The sequence below is a fragment of the Alternaria metachromatica genome (genome assembly GCF_023757995.1).
Source record: "Alternaria metachromatica strain BMP 0045 chromosome Unknown scaffold_14, whole genome shotgun sequence".
In the NCBI taxonomy this organism is placed as follows: Eukaryota; Fungi; Ascomycota; class Dothideomycetes; order Pleosporales; family Pleosporaceae; genus Alternaria; species Alternaria metachromatica.
In genome coordinates, this window is record NW_026055505.1 from 688,562 (window position 1) to 714,103 (window position 25,542).

General features: G+C 53.8%; 7 protein-coding genes across 7 annotated transcripts; 5 read left to right on the forward strand and 2 right to left on the reverse strand.

Moving 5' to 3' along the window:
• Positions 1–861: 861 nt before the first annotated feature.
• Positions 862–5,003, reverse strand: CLU1 (Intracellular distribution of mitochondria; the record flags this gene model as incomplete). Its single annotated transcript, XM_049333435.1, has 4 exons — positions 862–4,629; positions 4,683–4,738; positions 4,788–4,874; positions 4,970–5,003. 4 exons carry the CDS (start codon positions 5,001–5,003, stop codon positions 862–864), a joined length of 3,945 nt encoding a protein of 1,314 aa, XP_049187611.1.
• A 675-nt stretch (positions 5,004–5,678) lies between these two features.
• J4E83_006524 (uncharacterized protein) lies at positions 5,679–7,506 on the forward strand (the record flags this gene model as incomplete). The annotated part of the gene is made up of 2 exons (XM_049333436.1): positions 5,679–6,998; positions 7,048–7,506. 2 exons carry the CDS (start codon positions 5,679–5,681, stop codon positions 7,504–7,506), a joined length of 1,779 nt encoding a protein of 592 aa, XP_049187612.1.
• Positions 7,507–8,491: 985 nt separating this feature from the next.
• J4E83_006525 (uncharacterized protein) lies at positions 8,492–8,942 on the forward strand (the record flags this gene model as incomplete). The annotated part of the gene is made up of 2 exons (XM_049333437.1): positions 8,492–8,496; positions 8,669–8,942. 2 exons carry the CDS (start codon positions 8,492–8,494, stop codon positions 8,940–8,942), a joined length of 279 nt encoding a protein of 92 aa, XP_049187613.1.
• A 1,363-nt stretch (positions 8,943–10,305) lies between these two features.
• J4E83_006526 (uncharacterized protein) lies at positions 10,306–10,983 on the forward strand (the record flags this gene model as incomplete). The annotated part of the gene is made up of 2 exons (XM_049333438.1): positions 10,306–10,311; positions 10,573–10,983. The coding sequence occupies 2 exons, from the start codon at positions 10,306–10,308 to the stop codon at positions 10,981–10,983; spliced, it is 417 nt and encodes a 138-aa protein (XP_049187614.1).
• A 235-nt stretch (positions 10,984–11,218) lies between these two features.
• J4E83_006527 (uncharacterized protein) lies at positions 11,219–11,841 on the forward strand (the record flags this gene model as incomplete). Its single annotated transcript, XM_049333439.1, has 2 exons — positions 11,219–11,224; positions 11,284–11,841. 2 exons carry the CDS (start codon positions 11,219–11,221, stop codon positions 11,839–11,841), a joined length of 564 nt encoding a protein of 187 aa, XP_049187615.1.
• Positions 11,842–16,210: 4,369 nt separating this feature from the next.
• J4E83_006528 (uncharacterized protein) lies at positions 16,211–16,435 on the reverse strand (the record flags this gene model as incomplete). The annotated part of the gene is made up of 1 exon (XM_049333440.1): positions 16,211–16,435. A coding segment is annotated over one exon (225 nt), but the record flags the coding sequence as incomplete, so codon positions are not given.
• A 7,611-nt stretch (positions 16,436–24,046) lies between these two features.
• J4E83_006529 (uncharacterized protein) lies at positions 24,047–24,886 on the forward strand (the record flags this gene model as incomplete). The annotated part of the gene is made up of 3 exons (XM_049333441.1): positions 24,047–24,051; positions 24,083–24,090; positions 24,228–24,886. The coding sequence occupies 3 exons, from the start codon at positions 24,047–24,049 to the stop codon at positions 24,884–24,886; spliced, it is 672 nt and encodes a 223-aa protein (XP_049187617.1).
• Between the last annotated feature and the right edge of the window lie 656 nt (positions 24,887–25,542).

The window sequence follows — 25,542 nt, forward strand, 5'->3', positions numbered from 1 at the left end:
CATTAACACAGCGATGGAACGACAGTTGTGCAGTGTAGATGAAGAAAAGATCCTGAATCAATTGATGGTGCTATAGTTTCGGACAGTGTCGAAAGTGACACGTTAACCTAATCAAAAAGGACACCCTAGAGCCTACGTAGACCTTAGTGTAACTACTTTGTAAGTTTTTATCTTACTGTAGTCTATAGACTTATTTAGTATTATTTGTACATAAAGTAGTAAGATGCCTACGTTGACGACAGGTTACCCACTTTGCATGTTTTTGTCTTGATGTAGTCTGCAGACCTGTTTAGTTTTTTTCGTGAATAAAGTAGTAAGATAAATGTAAAAAGAACAACGACGTTAACACATGCATGAGCAAAGCGAGTGAAGTAAATGAAGAGGAGATATTCTTGCATTGGTATTGAGTACATCTATTCGTCTCGTCGTCCAAGTTCCTTCCCTATTCGATCCTTCCATACACCCCACCCCTTCCTTATTTACCATACCATACAGTCCATGTACATCCGACATATATTTTGTTCCCTTGAGCCATCCGCCCTGGTCTATCTAGATATACAGCGAGCGCGTTTTGGTGTCGTCGGTATGCGTAAAGTACATGCCCATCCATCTCACCTCCCCCAGTTGTTGCCCAACCAACCCAAAAACTCCAAAGAATGCAAGCCGAAGCCATACCAAAAAGTCAGATTCTCATGAATCAAAAGAGAAAGCGCGTCAGATTCGTAAAAGCTGCTGCTAAGATGTTCTGCAGGTATGATACACATCGTTATCGCGCAAACAACAGCACTTTTTGTGGTATGTATACTTTTGGCGTAGCTTCGTAACAATATCAGACAACGTCAAAAACATGACATAGCAACTTTAACGCTTCCTGGGGTTCGTCGGCTTCTTCTTCGACGGTGTCTTCTGCGCGTCACCCTCAATGTACTTGAGGAGGTCCTCGATCTTGCGCTGGTCGACGCGACCACTTCCAGTGCGCTGGCTACCGGCGGCGGCAGCCGCATCACTAGCGGAGGGTGTGGCGGCGGCCGGGCGCAGGGGGTTGCGGCCGGGAAGCTGCATGCGGCGGATACGCGTCTTGGCGAGGTCGTTGAGCTGCTTGGCTTGAGAGACAGCGCTGTGGGTGAGCTGTTCGAGCCAGCTCTCGGCTTCCTTGGTGTTGCGGTCCTCTGCACCGAGCACCTCCTTGAAGATGTTGTAAGACTCGCGCATGCGGTTGACACCACCGCGCATGTCCTTGTCGAGGGCCAGAGCTTGGGCGGTCTGGAAGAGCAGAGTCGCTGTGTTGATCGAGTTCTTGCCGCAGACCTCCTCGCAGACGGCGAGCGAGGCCTCGAACCAGAGTCGCGACTCGTGGTACATCTTCGCGGCCTGCAGCATGACAGCGGCGTTGTTGAGAGTTGTGATGGAGTCGGGGTGGTCGGGGCCGTAGAGGATCTTCCACAGCTCAAGCGCGTGACGGACGTAGATCAGAGCGGCAGTGGTGTTACCCGAACCGTGCTCGAACAGACCGACGTTGAGGTAGGCAAGCACAGTCTCCGAGTGATCGACACCGAGAGTGCGCTCCGACACGATGATGGCCTTGTGTGCGAGCTCAAGAGCCGAGACCTTGTCATCAAGGCTGTAGAGCAGGTTCGACAGGGTGTGGTAAGCCTTGGCGACCTCAGGGTGCAGCACACCGTAGATCTGCTCGTGTAGCTGGAGAGACTCCAAGAGCAGTTCTTGGCCAAGCTCCTTCTGGTCCTGGGCAATGGACATGCGACCTGCCTCCAGTGCCTCCTCAGCCAACAAGCTCTTAGGTGAAGCCTCCTTGATGACAGGGACAATGTTCAGAATGTCGTCTGCGTGGAAGGTTTGTGGAGCAAGAGGAACAGTAGGGCTAGCCGTGCGGGCTGGTGGGGTGCTGATGGACTTGTTCTTCTTCTTCTTGGAAGATGTGGAGTGACCGTTGGTCTGCGGCGCAGCGGGCTTCTCGGCCGGCTGGCTGGCGGCAAAGGCCTCCTTAGTGAAGGCGTACGACTTGCATTCCAACTGGAGACCAAGCTTGAGGGAAACCTCACGGAGCATCTGCATCTCCTTGCCAGACTCGATCCACGACTGACCGAGATCGTAGCGGAATCGTAGGGCAACCTGAGCTACGACCTCCTTCTTGAGGGCCTCAGGTGTGAGCTTCTCAAAGCTAAAGTCATCCTCGGGGTACATCTTCTTGAGGCTGCTGTCGCACTCAGCCACAGGCTTAGTGCTAACATCGGCTCCGAGCAAGCAGTTGAGGAGATGGGCGGCTGCGGGTGCTGCGAAAGGCGCAGACACGTTGCGCAGCTTGGAGTTGGCAAAGTGCTTGAAGCCACGTGCAATCATCTCCTGGATGATGAGACGCTTCAAGGCCTGAAGCCTTGGGTCAGGCTTGTCAGCCAGCTCAGCAAGCTTTCCAAGGTAGCGCATGTTCACACCCCGCTTGTGCAGAAGGTTGCTCAGGGACTGGCCGTCCATTGGGAAACCAACTTCGCCCTCCTTGAGCTCCTGGACCATGCGAGGAATGACCTCCGAAGTGAGGTGCTCGCAAGCAGCGCGGACCTCAGCCTCGTCCTGAGCCCACTCCTTCTTGTCCTCCTCTGATTGCGGGTTCTGGCCCGAGAAAACATCAGGGTTGAGCGCGAAGGAGAATCCGGAAATGTCGACACGCTCCTGCTCAGGGTCTTCGGCCTCAGGCTTCTTCTCCTCGGTCTCCTTCTTGGCAACCTTGGCAGCCTTCTCCGCGGCCTTCCTCTCCGCCTTGGAGATTTTCTTGGCCTTGGGCATCTTCTCCTTCTCTTCATCAGAGTCCTCCTCTTCCGAAGAAGACTCCTCCTCAGATGACTCCTCTTCCGAAGATTCCTCTTCAGACGAGCTCTCTTCAGCCTTGGCCTCCTTCGCAGGGGTTTCGTCCTTCTTTGTGGTCTTCTTGGCCATCTGCTCCTTGACGTACTCGCGGAGCTTGACCCTGCCGTATGACTCTACGAGCTCAGGGCGGAGAGTTGTCATGCGGTGGGGGTAGTCCTTGTCTGTCGCCTCCTTCTCGCCCTCCTTGCTGGGCTCGGTCCAGTGTGCCTCTATCCAGGCAACATCGAGAGGTGTGAGGCGGTAGAGGTCCAGAGCGTACCGCCTGCCGTCGGTGCCGATCAGACCCTTAGTCTCAACACTTCCCTCCAGCTCGTGACGGACATTGTCCTTGTCCCAGACAGGATGCTTCTTGACGCGCAGCGCCTTGGAGAGCTGCTCGAACAGAGGGACGAACGACTTGTCATCGGCGACAATCTCCTTGCCCTCAACCGCACCGTAATCGATCTGGTGCTCGCCGGGGTCGCGCTGCTTGAAGATACCGGGCACTATGCTCTGGCCAACAATGCGCTTTCCTTGGTAGTCGACGACGACGGTTCCGGAGGTGAAGAGGTTGTTGATGTCGAGGTTGTTCACAGCGCGGACACCGAAAACGTCCTTGCCCACAGCCACGCGCGCAGCCTCGTCACCGCCCTCAGCGCCGAATGTGCCTACGCCATCAGCGCCGAAGGAGTAGAAGATGTTGTTGTACACGAAGATCTGCGCATCCTTGGCCTCGGTAGGGTTGAGAGGCGCAATCTCGCCCCGTGCTACCAGCATGGCACCGCGGGTCGCAGCATCGTTGTAGTCAGCAAACAGCTTTGACGTGAGGCGCTCGCGGAAGACGCGGTCGTGGACAGCCTCCTTGGGCATCTCCCTCGTCGACTGGAACTCCTCATTCCAGTCGCGGAGGGTCTCGGTGTTCTCAACACCCGAGATCAGATAGCTCTCCTGTGTCCGCGCGAGATCCGGCTGGTGTGGGGTGAGGGATGACGTGGGTGCGGGGACCAACCATGGGTTGGCGGGGATGGCGTTGGAGAGCTGGAAGATGGTAAGTAGCTCCTTCTTCGCATTGTGCTCGAGCAATTCCTGGAACGAAGCGCGGAAAGATGGCGACAGGTCTTCCAGGAGGGTGAGGAGCGAGTGTGCCTGCTTGTCCTTTGGTGGCTGTCGCGGGAAGGGGTCGAAGCTGGCATTCGACGACTTGTTGACATAGAAGCCGGAGACGTGAGCTGTGATGTGGTGCTGCTCGTTCTCGTTGGTCGTGACTACCAGGTACAGCAGGTGGCCCTTGGATCGGAGGTGGTATGGCGGGGGGTTCCACGGCGATACGGCGATGGATTTGATTGTCTTGGGCGCGGCTTCCTCGGTGGGCGGCAGTAGGTTCTTGATGTTGCCCGATGCCTTGAAGTCGTAGTCTGCCAATGGCGACTGCTCCGGGCCGTCCTGCTTGGGCTTGGAGATTTGCTCGTGGCCGACGGTGTCGTGCAGTGACAGACCAGCCATGATGCCGTGCAGCGCATCGGTACGGTCACCGGCAGCGCCGATGAGCTCGCGTACGCGGACCACATGTAACCGCGCCTCCTTCTCTGTGTATGGGTCCTCCACCAGGGTGAGTACCGAATCGGCCTTCAGTCCCTCGACTTCAGAGAGTTCGACGTAATCGTTGATCCGCTTGCCGTCGTGCTCCAGGTGGAAGCACGAGTACTGGAACGTGTGAGGCGTCTCGATGATGCTCTGACGGAGGTCTTGCACCTGCTCGGCCGTTGAGATCTGGAGTCGTGAGTTTGTCGTCCATATTTTCTTTTCTAACTCTCAATACGCACCGTTATCGGCATTTCGAACGGCTCGTGTGGGAGCTTGATGGTGACCTGGAAGATGTCTGCGACATTAGTAGATATTTCTCACACATAGCAAGTCAATTGACATACTGTCTGGCTGCTGGCCAGCGCCATCTTCCTCTGTGCCCTCATTCTGCCCCTCTGTGGTGACGTCTTTGCTGGGCGTCTTCTCGACCTCTGCATTGCCATTGATGTTAGCCATGGGGTGCAAAAAGAGTTATTGCGCCTGGGAATAAATTTCCATCGCAGTCGTGTGCGGGCGGGAAGCTCACCAGACTTGGAAGCGTCATTGGTACTAGCGGCCATGATGGCGGGCTGTGGATATGTCGAGAAACACTACGACGCCGGGAAAGAACGACTGGGGAAAGAGGGAATCGGTCTAGGGAAGGAAGGAGATATACAGGACAGGCGCATTAATGTACAATGACATGCGTCGAGTGATGGGGAGAGAGGTGACTCTCCGGTCATGTCTCCAGAATATTTTTCTTGAGGGCGCCGGGATGGTCCGCTAAGCTCGCTCTCCACTTCCGAGGCCACAGGCATGTCATCGGGAAAACGGCCCCCATGCACCGGGGTCACCAATGTCGCGTGAATTTTGGAGTACATGAGTTGCCATGTTCTACACGCCTTGTCTGTCTTCACGTCGGTTATCGATATGGTGATTGACGCGAGTTCCACCATGCTGTCACCACGATCGCTCCTGCCGTTCGCACTTGGCACTCGCACTTGGCCCCTGCGGCAAATTATCGCAACACCAGCGTAACAAGGCCGCGGTACCTCCTTTGGCGTCCCTCTCCTCCAATCTCGTCCCGTCCATCTCAATCATCTCTCCTTTCACGCGTCTGTCTCTCGTTTAACTCTCATTCATTCCTTTCCTAGTCCATTCCACGTCTGTTGAACCTCTGGCTGCGCCTACGTTTGACACGTGTAACATTGGAAAGCACGCGACACCAACGTGACTTGGAACGCGCCAGCGCAATAATGTTAATGCTACGACATATCACGCGCGCTCATGCCGCGTTGACACGACAACCTTTCGCGTATCGGTCTCAGCAGGCTGGTCCGGTACTGCAAAGAACAAGGTTATGCCAGCCCTCTTTGGCGCGCGCTTTGAGTGGCCAATCCGGTCCTCCGACTCCTGGCAACGATGCGCCAAACCCCATTGACGACGCTGCAGAGCGTTTGGAGGAAGAGGAAGAGCAGCAAGAGGAGAAACGCGAGAAAAAGAAGGCAGAATGGAAAAGCACAGCCTGGAAGATGTTTGAGGCTGCTGCTACTACCGGAGCCAGCATCTTCATCCTTGGATGCGTCGGCATTGGCTATACTAAGTACTACAAATGGAACGTGCTTGAAAAGATGGAGAACGCTTTTCGGGAAGGCGATCCTGTATTAGAGCTTGCAGCTACTGGAAAGGAGATGCCGAAAGCGGGTGAACCTACTCGACTACAGGTCAGCAAGGACCTGGACGGTGATGATAAAGACTATGATCGCTGGATCCCACGTGATGAGCAGGAAAGAATTGACAAGATTGTCTGGGGTGAGACGAAAGGACGTTACCATCTGCTTCTTGGCGAGAAGGGGACTGGGAAGACTTCCATGCTCATCGACGCCATGGATAAGATCAATGGTGAGGGATGTTCGATGATGGAAGCCCATGCAGATCTCGAAGTCTTCCGTGTACGACTAGGTCGCTGTCTCGATTTCGAGTACCACGAAGACAACATCGGATCGCTTTTCTCTATCCGCGGTCCACGCGATGCGGGCGCCATCCTTGACATTGAGCGCGCGTTCAACAAGCTTGAGAAAGTAGCTTTGCGACGACGCGCAACTGTCGGCAGACCGCTCATTCTCATTATCAACTCCGCACATTTGATCCGAGACAATGACGACGGCCGAGACCTGCTCGAACTCATCCAACAGCGAGCGGAGCAGTGGGCGGCCGCCAACCTCGCAACCGTCATCATCAATTCGGACAAGTACTGGGTGTTTGAACGACTGAAGCAGTACGCGACGCGCATGGAAGTACATCAGATCAAGGACCTAAGCAAAGACCGCGCCATGCAAGCCCTGCGCAACTACCGAATGAAATACTACGGCGAGAAAGTGCACGATTCCATCCTCGAAGAAGTATACGACAAAGTCGGCGGACGCCTCACCTTCCTCAACCGCGTCGCCAAGTCAGAAGACATGGTCGCAAAGTGTAACAGCATCTGCGAAATGGAAAAGATCTGGTTCCTGAACAACTGCGCGATTCTCGGTGAGGAAATGGACGACGATGTCATGGACCAGCAGAAATACGCTGTAAGTACACAAATATCCTTCTCTCGATCCCTTTGATTAACCCCCACAGTCCACAGCCATGGTCCTAGCCAACGCCCTCTACAAACTCTACCACGACATGGAATCAACCTACGACCCAAAAGAAGGCCACATCCTGCCTTCCTTCCCCCTCCACCGCGCCCGCTTCATCATGACACGTTCCGACTTCATCCGCCAGCACCACGACCTCTCCATCTTCTCTATCGACTCGCACGCCGTTGTCCGCGCCGACTCCGTTCCCATGCAACGTGCTTTCAACGAGATCTGCGCCGAGCCCGGTTTCGAAGACTTCCTGGAAGCGACGCTCGAGCGTATCGGTGCGATTGAGAGTCTCGGCAGGACGAAGGAACTTACGTTCAAGGATCTGTGGGAGGGCGGCAAGTATCGTATCGTGCAGAAGGATGGGAAGGGGAAGGTGCAGGGCGAGGTGGAGATGGAGACTGTGCCTGGGAAGGGGGATGATGATGACGATGATGAGAAGGATGATTGAATGGGAAGGTTGGATGGTGTATGAGATGTTTGGACGTCGGGATGATTGGATTGTTATACGTTTGGATGTACGATATGGAATTGGGCGGTTGCTTGATTCTGCGTGGCGCTGGTGTCTTGTGGGAAGCCGCGATACCCTAGAATGTCAGTTTTCCTATATTCTTTGTCCCGGTGAGTATCTCTGTAGTCTACTTTCGGACTCATATCTCTTCCATCATCGCTCTTTCCGCCTTCACCTCGAGATTGTGGAACTAGCTCGGCCGATCCTGCTCAACGCGCATCGCTTAAAATTTCGATGTCTTGTACTTCAATAGCTCTTACTTCCGTATCTCTTTTCAAGCTTTTCAAGTCTCTCCAGAACCACCCGGGCTTCCTTCCAGCCCGCCATGAGACTCTCTTTAGCGCTCATAGCTATCGTAGCTTCGGTTGCTCTTGCCCAGGACACTGCTAGTGATGAGCCTACCAGAGTACACGCCTTGTGGGAGTCAGAGAAGGCGGCGAGTGACGCAGAGTGGACCGCCGCTCGCCAGAAGGGAGATGAATTGATTTGTCGACTCGAAGCTACGGACGAGGCTGCCGGCAGACTGAACCTAGATACACGGACCCCACCTTCTGCGCGCAACCAATGGCCCGACGCCGCACTCAGAGCAGAGATGAGTCTCTGGGCTTGGTTTACTGGCGAATTTGAGCAGGAGACTCATTGCAACTTTGCCGATAATGACGAAGATAATCATATTAACAAAGTCGGTACGTTAACCTCACGAACGTAACCAGTACAATCTCTTCCTCAAAGTCTCCACAGCAGGATATAGCTCCTGATAAATACTAACCTTGCGTAGGAACCATGTTTCAGGATCTTGGCATCAACCCCAGGCCTCGCACAAAAGGCGGTGATAACGTATGTTACAACATGCAACACTACAACGAGGGCGCCGAAGACGACGATGGAGATATTCTCGAGGCAGAAGACCAATACTACCCCGTCAATGGCGTGACGAAGCGGTGTACTGGTGCGCATGTTCGATTTGCTATCAACCAACGAGGTGGACGTAAGTGTTTGCAAGTGAACGCGGATTCGCCTTTGCGACCGCCACAAACCAATCATGCCAAGAGACAATCTGACTGCTCGCAGTCATCGTTGGTCTCGACTTCAGCAGCCCTAGAACAGAAGCGCAATTAAACTGGAGATACAACCCACCAGAGGCTGAGCTTCCTGATCTCAAACGCGCCTCAGACATTATGATGGCGTTTTGGCTTCGCGGCAACTTCGACCCTAAAAATCTCAAGTACTATCTCGTTTTCAACATCCAGAACAAGAAGACTGTCGCCCTCATCAGCAGAATGTTGAAGAATCACGATCTTAGTGAGGTACCGTACTGGCCCGGTGTTGTAGCCAACATGTACGATGAGGAAGGCCCGGCGTTACTTGGTGAGTAGTCTTGAGCGTCTGCAAGTACCTTGGGCGCAAAGCGTGCGAGATGACAAACGCGACCCGTTCGCAAACGACATCCAAGAACCGGAGTTAGTAATAACGCTGACACGCTTAGGCTCCCCATTGGGCCGCACACTCGCTTTCATGCTTTTCCAACACAAAGCAGAGCTGGGAACCAAGCACGTCACTGAAATTGTGATCTTTAGGGACAACTTCCCTAAGGGTACGATGCCCAGTGTACAGATGTTGTTCAATATCAAGGACGTCCCAGATCCAGCTGCAGCTGTGGGTGCGGAGTCAGCCCGAGCTCTTAGACTCCGAAGTTCGCTTCTGGACGATGGGTTGAAGAACAAGGTACATCTACACAAGCTGTTCCAGGATAGTAGAGCGCTTGTTATCGGGAGCGCATAGACAAGTGCTTGGAGAGGAGGCGTTGTGGACTAGGTCATTGAGGTCTAGATAGCGGTTGTGGCTGGCTGGTATTGCATGTTAAGATCTGCTCTCTGTCGGCAATGACTACCGGCATGTTGTAGAAGCAAATGTAGTAGACAAGATACACAAGAAGACTTGTACCCGAATAATGTCACAGCTCATGTGGCTCGAGGAGAACGGCTATGCTCGAGCAGCAGTTCTGCGATGACGTGCGTGACATCCAAGCAGCGGACATGTCTACCGCTCTCACATCCTTCAATATCGTGTGACATCAAGCCCCTTGCGTGCAGATAGCGCAACAAATGACGTGAACGCCCCACCCGTGCACTAAGCATTCTCGCTAAGCAAGTCCCCACCGACATCCCGCTCGATGACGTCGCACCCATCCTCCTCCCAACCACATTTCCAATCACCTTTCAACTTTCCCATCGTGATCTTTTCGCCGACCCCAGCCGAGACGCTGATTAATACTGCTTTCGCACTGTTATTCGTGGGTCTGGGGCTGCGCGCGGAAGTGATAAGCTTCAGCGAAGCAACGATGGCGTAGGATCGACGCTAGCACCGCGACGGTTGGCGGGTGCTTGTTTCCCTTGTGGACTGGGCGGGTCTGGAGACGGATTTAACATTGAAAGATTTCGATTGCGTCGGTGATGGCTGACGGGGAGGGTGGAGGCGCGACGTAGGTGGTGTGGAGTGGCCAGGAAAGAAGACCCTTAAGTATGCAACTGCCCGTGGGACCTCGGGGAGGCTCGATACTCGCGCGGTGCTTACCTCACAGACAAGTTTCCTGGCTATCGCGACCAACACGTCGGAGGTGTATTCTATCCGGTCTTCCCGCGCTTCACTTGTCATCCTTCTCTCCAGCCAACTTATCGCGCGCACTTCGTTAGACGTCCCCATCTTTCATCTCATTACTTGCATCCATATCCAGTCACGATGGCGGTAATCTGGGGTCTCGACATGAAGGAGATGCAATGGGGCAAGTTCAAGTCTGGCTACATGTGGAACAACACGTACCACAACCGTCGCACAAAGTTCATCATCTACCAACTCGCCATGATTCTCTGCGTTGTCAGTGAGAGTCTGGGAACGGCTGCGCTGTCTGGTACGATATATCTCTTCTCTGTCCATATTGGCGACGATAGCCGTCTGTCATCATCCAGCTTGAACATCAGCTAACATCCATCAGACTACGTCGACCAGCAAAAGTTCGTCTCAAAGCTCGACCGCAACGTCATGATCCACAACAACAACTTCGTCGGCATCGCATCGTACAACATCTTCGTCGGTATCTTCGTCGCCACCATCTTCGGTGCCGCCTTCTTCTTCGATCTCTTCTGGCCCGAGCGACAAGAGTCGAGAGGCGTCATCAACGCTTGGAAAGCTTGCTCAGTCTTTGCCTGCATGCTTACGCTCTCCGACGCCCTTGCATACACTTACATTACCGCGAGCAAGAGTGCGCACCTTACCGGCACGGACTTCGAGCGCGGACAGGGTCTGTTGTCGCAGTTCAAGAAGGCCGGTGAGACTCCGCTCGCTTACAACAAGAATGGGCGGGCGATTGCTAGTGTCGTGTTCTTATGGCCGGGCATGATCTTCACTTTTGTCAGGTAAGGCACCTCTATCGGTTCTATCACGTCAACCTAGCGAAAACCTGGACAGATCTGGAGCCTACATCGACGTTAGGCCACCTAATTTGCAGGTTTTCTTCTTGATGTAGCCTCTAGGGTGTTCAGTTTTTCCCTTGTATGAGGTGCTATCGTACTACTCTTACTGACTCATTTGTCTAGCACATATCTCCTCTGGCACTCGCTGAACCACATCGACAAGCTCGGAGTCTTCTCCGCACATGCCCGTCATCTTGATGGCGCTCAAGATGGCGCAGAGCCCGAACCGAAAGGCAATGCCGTATAGAATTGGCTTCGTAAAACCATCACAGCCGATTCCCGTCCTGACCTCTCTCGTCCCGACCCCGCTGGTCCCGGTCTCTCGCCTCACCAAAATCATGAATTGCAGAACATAAGCAAGTCGCCCTCTGTCGTCACCGCGTACAAAGACGGAACTCCAGTCCGTTCGGCTCCTCCCACATACAATTCCCATGCCGGTCCTTCTTCCCGCGGCGGTCCTTCCAGTCGTCCCGGCCCCTGGACTCCTCGTCGGGACTCAGAATTGAACAAGCTGAAGAAGAAGCACAAAACAGACATCAGCGTTGTGAGAGACGGACCCGCAGATCCACCTGCTCTCGGAAGGTGGGGAAGTGGGGCTGCTGTGCATGGTCCTGTCGAAGAGACCCTTGTTGAAGAGACGCCCATCGAGACGCTCATAGAGCGGAATAGAGCCGAAGTGCAGAGGAGGCTACAGGAAGCAGATCCGGATAGGGATGAGATGATCAGGCAACGTAGTGAGGAGTTACTGAACAAGAACAAGGATTTCATCAGCGAAAGGCCGTTGAGTCCTCAGGAGTCTCGATGAGGGTTTGGTGAAGGTATTTCGGTATTTGAAGGCGTTTAGGCATGAGTGGGATATTGAGTATTGATACCCTGGTAGCTTTGTTTACTTGGATGAGAATGAATAATAGTAATTCTTCGATCGTTGCGTTAGCCATGTTGATGATGCGCCTCATACGATGGAAAATACTGAACACCCTGGAGCCTACGTTGACCTTGGGCTACCTACTTTGTATGTTTTTACCATGATGTAGGCTCTACGGTGTTCAGTTTTTTTTTCCCTAGGCTGATGTGGATGCACTGTTGTTAAGTGTTGATCCTAGATGTACATGCTGTGATGTTGTCTTCATGAAAGATTGGAGTCGATGCCTAAAGGTGGGCATGTTATACAGCAAGGTGACAATGCTACCTACGTATAGCAATGTCTTCAACGCAGAGAGTGTCTACCTATATCCCTACTCAGCTACTTGGGGTCGCGGGTGCACGTTTAGCCTACACGTTCAAGTCCTCGCTGCATATCTTATCGATGAGCTGCACGCCATCAGGAACATGAAAACCAAGAGTCTCTCTACAGTAGCTACCTCATACCCAGCACCCCATACATCTCATTCCCAATACCACTTTCCCCACCACCAGATACCCTCCCTCCCACCTCCCTCAGCCCCCATCACGCCACCACCCACATCCCCGGTGGCAGCCTCATTCCAACCCAACGCCACCACGACGTTTCTTTTGCCGGAACGACGGCCCAATGCACACCCATAGGGATGTCATGAAACCCATCCTCGCTTCTCCGACCCCACCATCTTTCCATGCGGCAAAAAAGCAATCAAAAAGAAAGGAGACCCTGTGAGAGTTCAAGCCACAGTAAGCCATGGTGACGCGAGGGCTTGCGAGCGATAAGAATGATACGGAAAAAGAAGGAGGGAGATCTCGGGAGGACGGGAGGGAGCGAGAGATGGTGGCGTAGAAGCCACGATGACGTGGAGTGTTGTATATATGGGATGGGAGTGGGAATACCAAGATTATGTGTGGAAAGAGCAAAAATAGATGGATTTCTTGCATGGCTCGGAGGGAATGCCATGACGCAGTTACATTGCGAGTAATGCTATGCTGAGATTAGGGGATGGAGGCAGAAGAGTGAGAGTCGTGTGCATTGCGAGTCTGCGAAAGTCTGCAGGAGTAATGAGCCTGGTTGACAGTAGAGTCATGAGAAAGGAAAAAGAAAATAAGACTGTGAGAGAATGAGTATGTGAGGTAGTTGTAAGAGTCAAGAGTGTTGCGAAAGCGCATGCGAATACGAGAGATGTGCGTAGAACAAGAAAGAGACCTCGGGAGGAAAGTATTGGAGTTCTTGGTAAGACAACTCCGTGAATCAACGCGATGTAGGGAAAGTGTAATCTCGACAACCAGCCTCGATTCTGGATAATGTGTTTTTGTGATACTCGCAGCGGTCCTGCCAGGCACCGGTAGACAAACATCGCTTCATCTGTAATACCTAGAGAACAATACATATCATCATCTTCATCGGCATCATCATTGCAGCAAAGGAAGAAACTGTCCTAGGTCCCCGTCCGGCTTACCGCCACAACTCACCTCGACCTCAACCTCACCTCAAGGAAAGGTTCTGTCCACGAAGAGCAACTATATCGATCACCAAGCTTCAACACCCACGACACCGGCTTGTTCATACACCTACCCAGCCACACACATACAAACGAGCCTCTTGCGGCTCCGCTCCCCTCCAGCCCTCCAGCACAGCGGATCCGACGCCCTCCCCGTCAGCCTCCTCAACTCTGAAACCCAACGTCGCGTCAACCTACCCTCTTCCTCGGCAGCCCCGACACGGGCACTCCATCTGCATGTCATACCCAAGACGGCGTCTGACATAAGCCCCACTGCAACACATTTCCCACGTGGGTTCCGAACCCGTGTTCCCTGTAAACATGCGACAGCGACAGCTCCGAGCGATCGCATTTCAATGCAGACAAGGTGCCAGGTTTGCTTGTTCTGAATCCCAAACCACAAAGTTACTAAACCTGGGTGCTGAAGGGTTTGCATGAGCGGGTGGTCATGTGAGACGCAGGTGATGAGACGAGGGGCAGAATTTGGAGATAGTTGGAGATGGATGGGTGCTGCTGTTGTATTGTACCGAGGAGGCGAGATCGCGACGGTGTTAATGCCGGTGATGTGCCGATTGTGGGACCGAGGTGACCAAGGGTACTTGTAATCAAATCAATCTCAATCTCAATCGCTAGAACTCTACCGCCCTACCACACCTACCTACGTACCAGTCCCATATCTTCTCGCCTGTCGCCCAAGATTTGACAGCTGTACTGAATTTGCCATGTTAAACCCAACCTTCCAAATACTGTCTCGATGGCGATTTGAAACTCGATGGAAAAGGTTCCTGTGTGATTGATTGCCCTGGTCATATGACAAACGGAAGACGGGGGAGGGTACGGAGAAAAGCGCTCAAGCTCGGCGTAATGACATGTCGCAGCCCTACGCATAACCCCCGAGCACACCTTGTCCCTTCCAGGTACGTCTTTCTAGAAACACGTTCGCGCATCAAACGAACCAAGCCCTGTTCAGCGCGCGCGCGTCAAACAGATTGGGAGCTGTCATTCCAGTCGCGTGCATTCCAATCGAGCAACAACGCGCCTACATTCCAACCCAAACCCAAGGTCTTCGCGACCGAAACATGCAGTTCGTGTTTCCTGTGTTACATAGCGAAAGCTTGCATATACACAACTGCGACAAATCATACGTACCACATCATCCCACTGCCTGCCTAATCGATAAAGCCCATGACAAACTTCCTCCCCGTCGCGTCGTCGTTTCAAATAATCCCACCTATAAACTTCGAGTGGTGCCGGTCTGTCAAAGAATTGAGATCATCACTCGCAACCCGTGCCAACGGTGTTTCAGCACCCAACGGCGTCTTTACTAGGTATAGCGTACCACGTCCTGCCCGCCCATCCTAGGTACTTTCCTATCTGGGAAGCTAGCGTGGGAACAGCGTCGGGCTGGAAGGGAAGACTGCGCTAGTACAACACGAGACTTCGCGTGGAAGCTATGCCGCGGTCGATAGGGCAGTGTTGGCGTTGCGCTGGGCTTGCCGCTTTAATCAAAGTTACGCGGGCTAGCGTAAAAGCGGTTCCCGTGTCCGCGAAATGAGGATGCGTCTGCGAAGGGAGGGATAAGTAGGGCTGAAGAAGGGTTTGGGGAATGATGCAAGGCCGGTAGGAAGGCTGGTTGTCTGTGCGCGCAGTGAGTTGTGCATGGACATGGATTGCGGCGTCATTGGGAACGAGAGGAAAATTGCGAGAGATCGCGATGGCTTGCGTGGTCAATATTGCGCGCTGGAGGATATGCTTGTTGTGAAATTTTTGGGTTCAGAAGTATCTAGGCAGGAAGACGGGAGAGGAAGCCGTGGGCTAGAGGACGTGTCTTGATTTGTTCGGGTTCTGCTTTTGCCGTTGGGCCTAATTGTGTGCGCGTCCATATCGATTGAACGCTATCGAGGTGATGAGCTAGCGATTAGCCAGCCATGAGTTTATTTGGAAATGACGCTTCGCCGTGGTTGCAATTGCGAGCACGACTTCAAACTGTCCGGCGATCACTCATAACCCTAGAAATGGAACCTGGGCCTGCTATCTCCACAAGCTGAGGTGTATTAGTGACGAAACAAAAAATAGATGTGGTGTGGGAGAGCGTGGGATGTGACCCGGTGGGCGGGAAGTTTCAAATAACGAGGAAGGTGCGTGGGGTCGTACCTTCTCATGCCAGCTGAGCAGTACGCTCATGGCTTGGCCGCCACCCTCGCCGCCGCCACGAGTATGAATCTGCGAGAAGCCGGTCGGTTGGGGGGTGATGTCGCGCTTGGTGCCTGACGGTGCTCCCTGTGCCATGCCTTTGTAACTGCGAGTACTTTCGTTAGTCTATGTTTCTGGATGTGCGACGGTGGCGCGTGGTGATGCGGGAAGGCACGATGGGCAGTAGAGGTCGGTGGGCGGTGAGGCTTGTGAGAGACCCAAACGAGACGGTGGACGTACATGTACTTCATCAGGACGTCCAATGCTTCGGTTCCACCCGGCGCACCATATATCCGGCTGAGCATTGGTGACATGTCTGACTGGCGTATGGATTGTAGGATCTCGATGACGACCGAAAGGTGGACTTCCTGTGGTGGTGTACTTGTCAGCTTGGTCCTGGGCGGTGCAATGTCGCCGACCTGGTCGTCGGTAGCCCAAGTCCAGAGACGCGGTGGTGATGTGACCAGGTGTCTATATCTGGAAAGACATCTAAACCGCTGGACTGGGAGCGTCGTGTCTCTGACTTGTCTCTGGAGCTTCCAGAGCTGTCTTGAGCTGTGCTGAGGCGCAACGTACCTTTCCCTTGTCGTCTGCGCCATATGGGGGGTTCTCTAAGGCACTCTGAAGGGCGCCCTCATTGTCACCACCCCGTAGCAGTTGCCGTATTGACTGGGCGTTGGTCTGGACATCGGCCGTCGAGACAGGCGCAACGGCGGGAGCGAGGGAGCTTAGGTCGAAGTTGGCGGGGCTGTCGGGGTCCAAGGCGTCGATGTTGATGGTCCGCCAGTTGATGTTGGCCATGGTGGGTGGTGAGGCTTGTGTACGGAAGAGTATCTAGCTGTAAAGAGACGGCTGGGTTGGTGGTGGAGCTGTGGTGAGGTTGCAATTCGGCGCGCCGTATTCGTGGGGTGCAGTGCCATGTCTCCACTCTGCCCGCCAAGCCTCGAAGCTACCCAGTCCAGCGCCCCCAACGTCTGGCAAAACACCCACCAGGTAGCACGAACCAGGGTCGCCGCTCGATTCCGCTGCATGCGGATCGCTAAGGCCTATCGATGTACCCGCGACGGAGATCCGCAGCGCCACACGTGTGACGGGAGTACCATGGGGGTGGGTGAAAGCGATCACAGCACAGGCAATGTCATCATCGTGGAGGAGGATATGATAGTAGTAGATGTTGATTAGTCTAAACTTCAGCCAGTTGAGTCGCGAGACACAAGTACAATGGCCCAGGCGCTCAGTCTAATGTCCAAAGCTATGGGGAGAGCGGCCCATGCATGTCGTTCATGAGGAGCCGTCTAAAGAAAACAAGTCCGTTGAGTCGTGGTCGCCGATTCGACCACTCCAACGCGCTATAGTACAGTACAACTCGTGCCATGAGTGCCAATGAAGGCTGGCGACGATCAATCTACCCCAGTGCGCTGTCCGAAAGAAAAAAAATGAAGGTCCGTTTTTGGTATCTATGCCTGGGCCCAACCGTCTATAAGAACGCCGATGAAAAGAACTTTTTTGCCGTAAGGGAATGTCGCTGAACGTGTGACGCAAGAGAGTGAGGAGGCTGTGCGATGAGAGTCGCTTGATAACGCCGGTAGCCGAAGTCGCAGGGGTATTAGGTCGCTGAAGAATCGAAATGGTCGCCGATGATTAAAGTGCGTAAAGTCCAAGAGGCTCCGTGGAAGAAGATGCGCCGTAGACCCAGAAATCGGCGCGGTGAATGCGCTGGAAATGTGTTGTACGCGGGACTGAGTCATTGTTAGTTGACGTGTTCATGCAGGGTGCGACGTGTCTGTGACTTACGAGGCTTGGGATGGATCCCTTTAGTCCCAACGGAACAAGTAGCTTGCCAATGTGATGGCATTGCGAGGAAGCAGGCAATGGCGGCAGGCGAAAAAAGAAATGCTCCGTCGAGAGGTAATGACGCATCTTATTTGGGCGGTGGTGGAGGAGGCTTGGGGGTGCCAGTGGTGTCGTAGGCTCCGCGACCCATGTTGTTGGACTCTGACTCTCTGAAGATCATGTTGTTGACGAGTGTGTTCTCTGGTTTATAAGTCAGCATGATGTTGCACAAGAAAGTCAAATATAGACTCGGTGAATGCAGGACGTACCAATTGAGGAATGCGTTTTGTGAGAGGTGCCGGGCTGAACACCTGGCCTGTGCGAATATTTTGTAAGGACGAAAAGTGAGTGTGGTAGTCGGCGTTGGTTCGTGTAGAGGCGATACAAAGAGCGGAGCGGCGGTGGGCGAGCTTTATTAGATAGTGTCGTGTACCCGTGGACTGGCTAGCAGTGACTGGGGAGTGGGGAGGGGTGGAATGAGTGTGGGTAGTTTGAAGGGAGTGAAGATGATGATGGCAGTAAACGAAGGGCGCCCTGAAGCTTCTATATTCGCGGCTAGAATAAGGGGGCCTGTTACTGACTTGCCAAAGGTGGTCTTGGCTGTCGGCGAGACAAATGAAATGAGAGACAGTGCTTTTCAGAGCAAAAGCCCTGACTACATTGCGCATCGGGAGCGACGGGTCTTTCGGCCTGTTTCAAGGTAGGCTCCCTTGCCATCATCAGGAGCCAGGGTGATCTGCGCACTGTTACCACCAAGCTGGTTATCCCCCTTGAATAGTGCCGCGCTAGAAAGCCGTACCTGCAGGCGCTAACGAGAGCCATGCCAACGGCTTCGCTGGGGTGCCAACCTGCGAAGGGTGTGCTTGTGCTGACTGCTTCAGTGCCTTTTCACCGTAACATGGCGTAACATGGCGTACCATGGAGGCGATTCTCAGGCGCGACTCCCAGCGCTCTCACTTGGGCTCGCGGCCCTATCGCATTTTGTCTGGCTGTCGCCGCGCGCTTCCAGACACGGCGGCTTAGATGAGACAGTGTCAGCGCTCCCGTCTCGCTGCTTTGACCGGCGGCGTCGACTCGTGCCGCGTTTGTTGGACTGCGCCAGAAGCAAGAAGAGAAGGTTCAGAGACGCCACACAGACTTCCGGATGTCCTTCCCCGGCCGGTCCACTGCCTATGCTGAATCACCTCTCTGGCAGCCCTGTCTGCCCTCCATGCCTCCCAGCCAACCGGGTTACTGGCTGTCGGGATCGCAGTGCACTTGCCTTTGACCGTGGCGGCTGATGTTTGACGGGACATATTCATAGCAGCTTGCTTTTGTGGTTTGATGAACCGTAGCTGTCTTGGAGCCTTTGCTTCCTGTCGTTGCTTGTGACGGGGTTGCGCCACGTGGGATGGGCTGCTCCTGCCTCAACCAACCCTCGCGTGCGTGGCGATGAGGAAGCAGCTGCCCTCGCCGCAGCCCAGCACCACCATCACATCTGCGGCGTGCAAACAACTATGCCTCTGCACCGCGGCCGCCAAAGCAATTCGCCAGCAGCATCGCCAGGTGCCGTAATGAGAGCGTTGCCCGGCTTGCGGTGAGTGGGCCCGGCGCCACGAAAATCTCGCCTGCGGTTTGTTCTGGAAAGCCTCTGGAAGGAAGAATGAATCGCCCGCTGAGTCGCCCTCACTCCCAGGCTGTCCCTGATCATCGCAGACAAACTGACACAGAATGCGCACTTATTCACGACCAAGAAATTTGGCCGCCGGTCGTTCTCAGACACGTCGCATTCGCGGATCACTGCAAGCCTTCCGCGCCTCCAAGCACACGGATGCTGCATGCGTTCGACGTCCCGGGATCATGACCAGCAAGGTTTCGCGCACAATCGCTTGCTTCTCCAAAAAACCTACACGTCGCAGCCTCGTTGACGCACTCGCTCACCCACCACGGAGCCCAGCCGTCGCCATGACGCATTGTTTCTGGCACGGAAGGAACGATGACATCGCTCTTGCCCCCTTGGGATTCCTCCGTATTACAGCCCGCCGTCCATCGTAAACACATTTGCCAGAATGCAGCCGTTATGCCAGTCCAATAATATAATTCGCAAGCAGCACCAACCCTGATTCGCCGTCCTGGGTATCGACAGGGGTCGTGTGCTTCACAATCAGGCTGAGACGCGCGACAAGGGCATCCCGTCCTTATCCACTAGCCTCACGCAGAGACATGCCGAAAGCCACGCGACACCGCCCAGCGCTCGACCAGCGTGTTTGCTCATACCGTCTTGTGTACGGTACTGTACTGAGAGATCGCTGTCTTCCGCTGATACCTGCGCCCGTCGTACGTTGGGCTGCCACTGCCTCACGCCTATCAGTGCGGGAGCGTTGAGGGCTCAAACAGCGTTCGCGATCTTCAGTCCATGCTCGCTCAACTCTATCCTAGCGATCGTGATTCACAGCCATCATCCGATAACCAGTGCAGCGTCGTCACACATCGACAGGGTCTGAACTCCGTCAGGTCATCTTCCTCTTAACGTCCGTCCAAGCCACCGACGTTTTACTGGCAGCATCGCTGTCAATTCCGACCGCCTTGCAATTTGACAGGTGTTTGACGGATTTCTCCACAGAAAACTTTGTCGAAATTGTGATCGTGAGTTAGACCTTGCGGGGAGGAGGGAAAGTGGGTCCTGGAACGGCTTTTGGCACTTCCTCTTTGAGCGCGCTACTGCAATCTGCGTGCCAGTCCCAGCGATGAGAAGCGAAGCAAGGGTTGTCATCTCCAAAAGGATCATCGCGTACAAAGAGAACCCTGTCTACACGTGGAATTCTGCTCTGTGTGGACCTTCGCCTGACTACTGGAAGAGGGCCCGCGAGCCGCTTCGCCGATGTACCAGCGCATTCATGCCGACTCAAGGCCAACTGTGCGCTGTACGAACTTTGCGCTGCTGCAGAAGGAGAGTTCCATGAGCACCGTCGCACTAGCTGTCATGTTGACAGGTACTGGCTGGGGATTCGGTACCATTAGCCGGCGGAGCCATCTACACAAGGCAATTCAGCTTTCGAGCGTCGCATTTCATAGCGTTTCACGCAGCTCTATTCGGGCCTTACAGTGTAACGTAGGAACTACCTTTGAACGTCCAAGCAGGCAAGACGTTGCGCCGGGTTATTGCGAGGCCACTGCTGAAAGACCTGCTTCATCTCGGATTTGTCGCAGAGCTCCCCGGACGCCAGCGTGAAAGCGATCAACAAGGATGACTTCACATCCACGTAGCCCATCACTCGTCCCTGATGATCTCCTTGCGCTGGCGCCCAAATCACTACTCTTTGGGCTACACAGTCCGAGGCCGCCTCTCCCCCGATCGTGTTCCCTGAGCAATTCCGCGTGCCAGCCCCGCGACATTTCTCGCGACTCAATGATTGTCGCACCAGAAAAATTTCCGCCGTCGATCCGGAAGTATGTACCTTTTCGCATCATTCCGCTGCTCCGGTACTCTTGTGCGCCTTCTTGAAGCTCGCTACGCCAGGCCTCGTGCGTCATCTGGCTGCCCTCCAATATGCTAGCATCCGAGGCTGACTGCAGCTGCCGAACACCAGTTCCTCTGCTCTTCGCCGACATGTCCACGTGTGCAGTCAGCACTACCAGGTAGGTTCAAGGTACGCTGCGCAAAGAGAAACCTTCCTCAGCTTTGTGTCGACTGCAACAGAGTTCTTCGATGCACACTAGGAAAATTTCAGTGACATCAGCTCTCCTCAGACACACGATGCCGTTCCACATGCGCGATGCACATTTACGCTTCCGGAACACGATGGATAACCTGCCACTATCGATACACTTTCTTGTTCCTCCGATATCCGAAAAGAATGCGCCGGCTGCAGCCCTCCCAGTAACGCCAAACGCTAGTTTCGAATAACTCCTCTTTGTACTTCGGATGGGAATGGCGTTCCAATTGCGATGGTTTTTGGCTGCATGTGTTACCCGTCGCGTCTCCAATCATCGTGTCGGCAGCTTTCCTTATTCCCCATTCCCCCGGTCAGCCCAATTGCACCGGTTGCAGGTTTACGGCAGAGCTACTGCATTCGTACGATTACGCCTTCCATGTGGCATGAACCCAGGACTCGGGTTCTCGATAGACATGGGCATGACACCAAATACGGCATCTCCCTCGCGGTACCAATATCCAGGATTCCCTCACACCACCGCCTAGTGAGCGAGCTTGACTGGTCAAACTACCATTCCATGATGACATGAAGCGGTCACCATTACTGCACGTAGCTCTTCCGGTTTGTTGCTAAACACCAACGACTGACCTCAGCTGTTGCGCTGATACAGTCGTTCCGCGACGCTCCGCGCGGCCCATCCATACACCAAGCAGACTACGGCCCGTCTCACGCGCGCAACATACCACAAGCCTTGCTCGACTCCGCAACACAGTCAGCACGCGAACATCGGTACACCTAGCATGGCCGAACATGTGTAGGATGCGTGGTAGAGGCGACGGTCGCTCTTATCTCTCCTGCATCACCACTCATCCCCACCCTTAGTAACCCAACCTTTCCACCGCGCAGTCAGCACGCCCACTCCGGTACACCTAAGCATAGTCGAACATTTGTTCCCGCGACGCGCGCGCACATCCATGATACAGCGCCATCGCGCCGAGTAACGTAACCTGCTTGCTTGCTTATTTTTGGTTCGGCGTGCTTCGGGTAAAAGCAAGCATGCAGTATTGTGCGACCGGCATCCCGTAAACCACGGCGCCGGGTAGATGACGGCGTGAGATGAGCCGGTATGACCAACATTGTTCTGGAATGCTTGAGGCGGCGATGTGGTACTCAGCCTTATGGTGTTGGTAAGCTTGCGTCTTAAGGGTAAGGGTGAGTTGATATGTGGGAAAGGGGGTAGGCATCGGGAAGAAAGGAGGGCTATATGGAGATATTGCAGGGCGAGTCGACCATGTCGCCGTAGGGTGTTACCGTGAGTTGGCGGCTATTGAGTCGAGAAGTTATATCCGTCTTCTTCGTCTATTTTGGTCAATGGTTCGCTGTTTCCGCAACCTCTGGTATATGCCAAATCTCCTATTGTTTCGTCCTCTTTATTCAGTCTTGCATCCTTTCTATTTCAAGCGTTTATTGCCCCTCTCTAGATGTTTGTCGCACCTGTAGAACATGAGTGGTTTTGACTTTGACTCCATTGAGATTCAGAGGAGGGATGTAGTGATGTCGAACAGTAAACCAGTTCCTGTGGGCGCGCGGTGTCTGGGAAGTGCGTGAAGTACTGCACCTGCTGCCTTTCAGGATCCGCCTTCTTTACTGTTTGCTAATCACGCAATACACTCAGTGCGCATTCTTTCACTGTCAAGTTTATCCCAAAACGGTTCGCCGCGCGTGCCCACCCATCGCGCTATGTCCAGCCAAGATCATATGGTGGACCGGAAGACTCATGACTTGATCAACGTCAAGATGACAAATCCATGAGATCGTTCCAAAGCATCGCGGGTCTTGCGGGTCTCGTCTGTAGCGCTCTCATCGAAGTACCAAAGTAGGTCAGGGGAGGGAGTTAAGAGAAGCAATAGTGTGACAGAGGTCGACGCAAGAAACGATGTGCAAAGATTGCATGAAGCCAGTGTTTATAGGGGCGATGGGACGGCGGTGATTAGTTATGGGGTTGAGCAAGTTTGATGACGCCTTCGGAGTGTACATTCACTCTGCACACTACGACCTTGAACAATCGCCACTCGCTGCGTATGCTTTCTTATCAACGACTGTATCCACTTGTTTAGGCGCACTCACGACTATGACGGAGCGCTTGGTGTGTTTACTCCTGACTTCTCTCGCTTGGAGTAATGCGATGCTCAACCAAATTCACACCCATACCCCGAGAAACGAAATCCGTGTGTCGCATCAGCCATGAAGATTGCTACACTTCTCCTTACCGTGGTCTGTGTACCGCTGGTCTACAGCAAGCATGTCGAAGTGTCCTTTGGCTCCTCCAATTCCACAGTCTTTCCATCAAGCCTTCTAGATCGTCGCGATAGCGCAGTGAGCATCCCATCTACCAACGACAAAGCCCCCGCCTCCGAGCCGAATCTAGTCCAGACTGCTGTGGATTTCGACCCCACTGAATACGCGAACGATGCCAGCTGGGATAAGTATAAGAAGAAGGGCAACTGGCTCCGTTGCCTCATGGAAATGCCGGATGAAGTCGCGGGACGAGAATGGCCCAACTATCTAAACCGCAATCCGCCATCAGCGGCAAGCCAGTGGAAAGGAACGCTTGAAGGCAGGTTCTACCCATTTCATCACCATCCTTACGCAGCCATTGACACTGACATGCATCTAGCCGAACTAAGGGACTGGTACTGGCACGAAGCCTACTATGACCCAGAAATCAACTGCGACTTTTCGGACGACTTCGCAAACTTAGAGATCAATAACAGGATCGAGGCTGCGCTAAATGACCTTGGACTGAGTATCAAGCCAGTGGAATTCGGTGGCAAGAACAAGTGTTACTCTGTCGAGCATATGGAAGAGGACGCGGTGGATGATGATGGTTATGAGCTCCCGGTAGACATGCAGACTTACTTCATTGAAGACGAAAACAAGTGGTATGACGTGAGTATTCCAGGAAAAGAGATACGCCAAGCGTGGACAGTCTGGCTAACTATACATAGGCTACTGGGGCTTTCTACCGCTTCGCCTTCAACGCGGAACAAGGAGGTACTTACTCTCTCCCCTCATCCCTTCAACCACCACCACCACCACCACCACCCACTAACCCCCCTCTCCAGCAATCTACGGCCACAACTTCCTTGCCCCTTGGCCCGCCGCCATGGACACCTACGCTGGAGACTTCACCGCCGACCAACTCCCCGCCCTCCGCCAAGCCTCCGACATCATGGCCGGCTTCTGGCTGCGCAACCCCAATCCCAAAAACCTAAAATACTGGTTCGGCAGCAACATCATCAACACCGAAACCGTGCCCGTCGTCAACCGAATTCTCGTAAGCAAGGGTTATAAAGATATACCGGAATGGCCAGGTGTTCAAGTAGACGAGTCCAGTGAAGAGTATCTCGCACTCCTAGGCACACCTGTCGGCGCAAACAAAGCGTTTATGCTGGTCCAACACAAGGCGGAATTGGGGCTCAAACATATTCCCAGTATTACGATTTTCCGAGATACAAAGGATCCCAATCGCCCGGACGATGCGCCGGCATACCAGCTTTTGTTTCGCATTGAAGAAGTACCGCAGGATGAGATTATGCCTGATGATACGGAGATTGTGGATCAGGAGATGACGGGCTCTGCGTCCCGGATGAGAAGGGGAGAGAGGAGGGATAGTTTGGTGGAGATGGATTTGGGGAAGAATGTGGGGAGGTTGCATAGGGTTAGTATAGATGGGCGGGGGGAGACGATGTTGCAGAGCCATGAGTTTGAGCGGGAGTTGTGATGGGGTTGTTTTGCTGGATTGTTGTGTTGGATTGGCCTTGGTCAGCATCTGGGTGTCGTTAGATTACGAATGAAGAGCATGTAACTGCAAATGCAGATAGATCGCGACCGCATTCGCGCATAACATGCGAATTGGTATAGCGCGGAAAGTAGACGTAGACCAAACTCGCTAGTCTCGCTATTGCATCTCGTCTCCATAGTGCCTTCGTTACAGCAACCAGGATACTCAACTCAACATCTGAAGAGCCTGCTAGTCGCAAGCCACACTGCATGCATCTCTACAGTCCCTGAAAGCCTAGCATCTGAATCAGATCCCAGCACATCATACGTAGCAAAAAAGTAGCGGTGGATCCCGTCGCCAAGTGACAGCCTCACATTCGCATCGGCGGTCGATTGGTCTGGGTGTCTTGCCGTAGCGCAGCGTGCGCAGCCAGACCCTGACAGCGGGCCCCAGGGCCGGAACTTTATCATGGCCAGGTAGCATCTGTCGTCTCCACATACGAGTCGAGCGCGCATATGTGGGCGTGTGTCATGTCGATGTCGGAGAGATGGGATGGTTGGGAGAACTGGGTGGCTGATGCAGGGAGGTATTAGCGCTGGTGGCTAGCGCGGTCTAGTGCGCCCCGAAATAGGAGCATGCGTGCCGCTGTCTTTTTG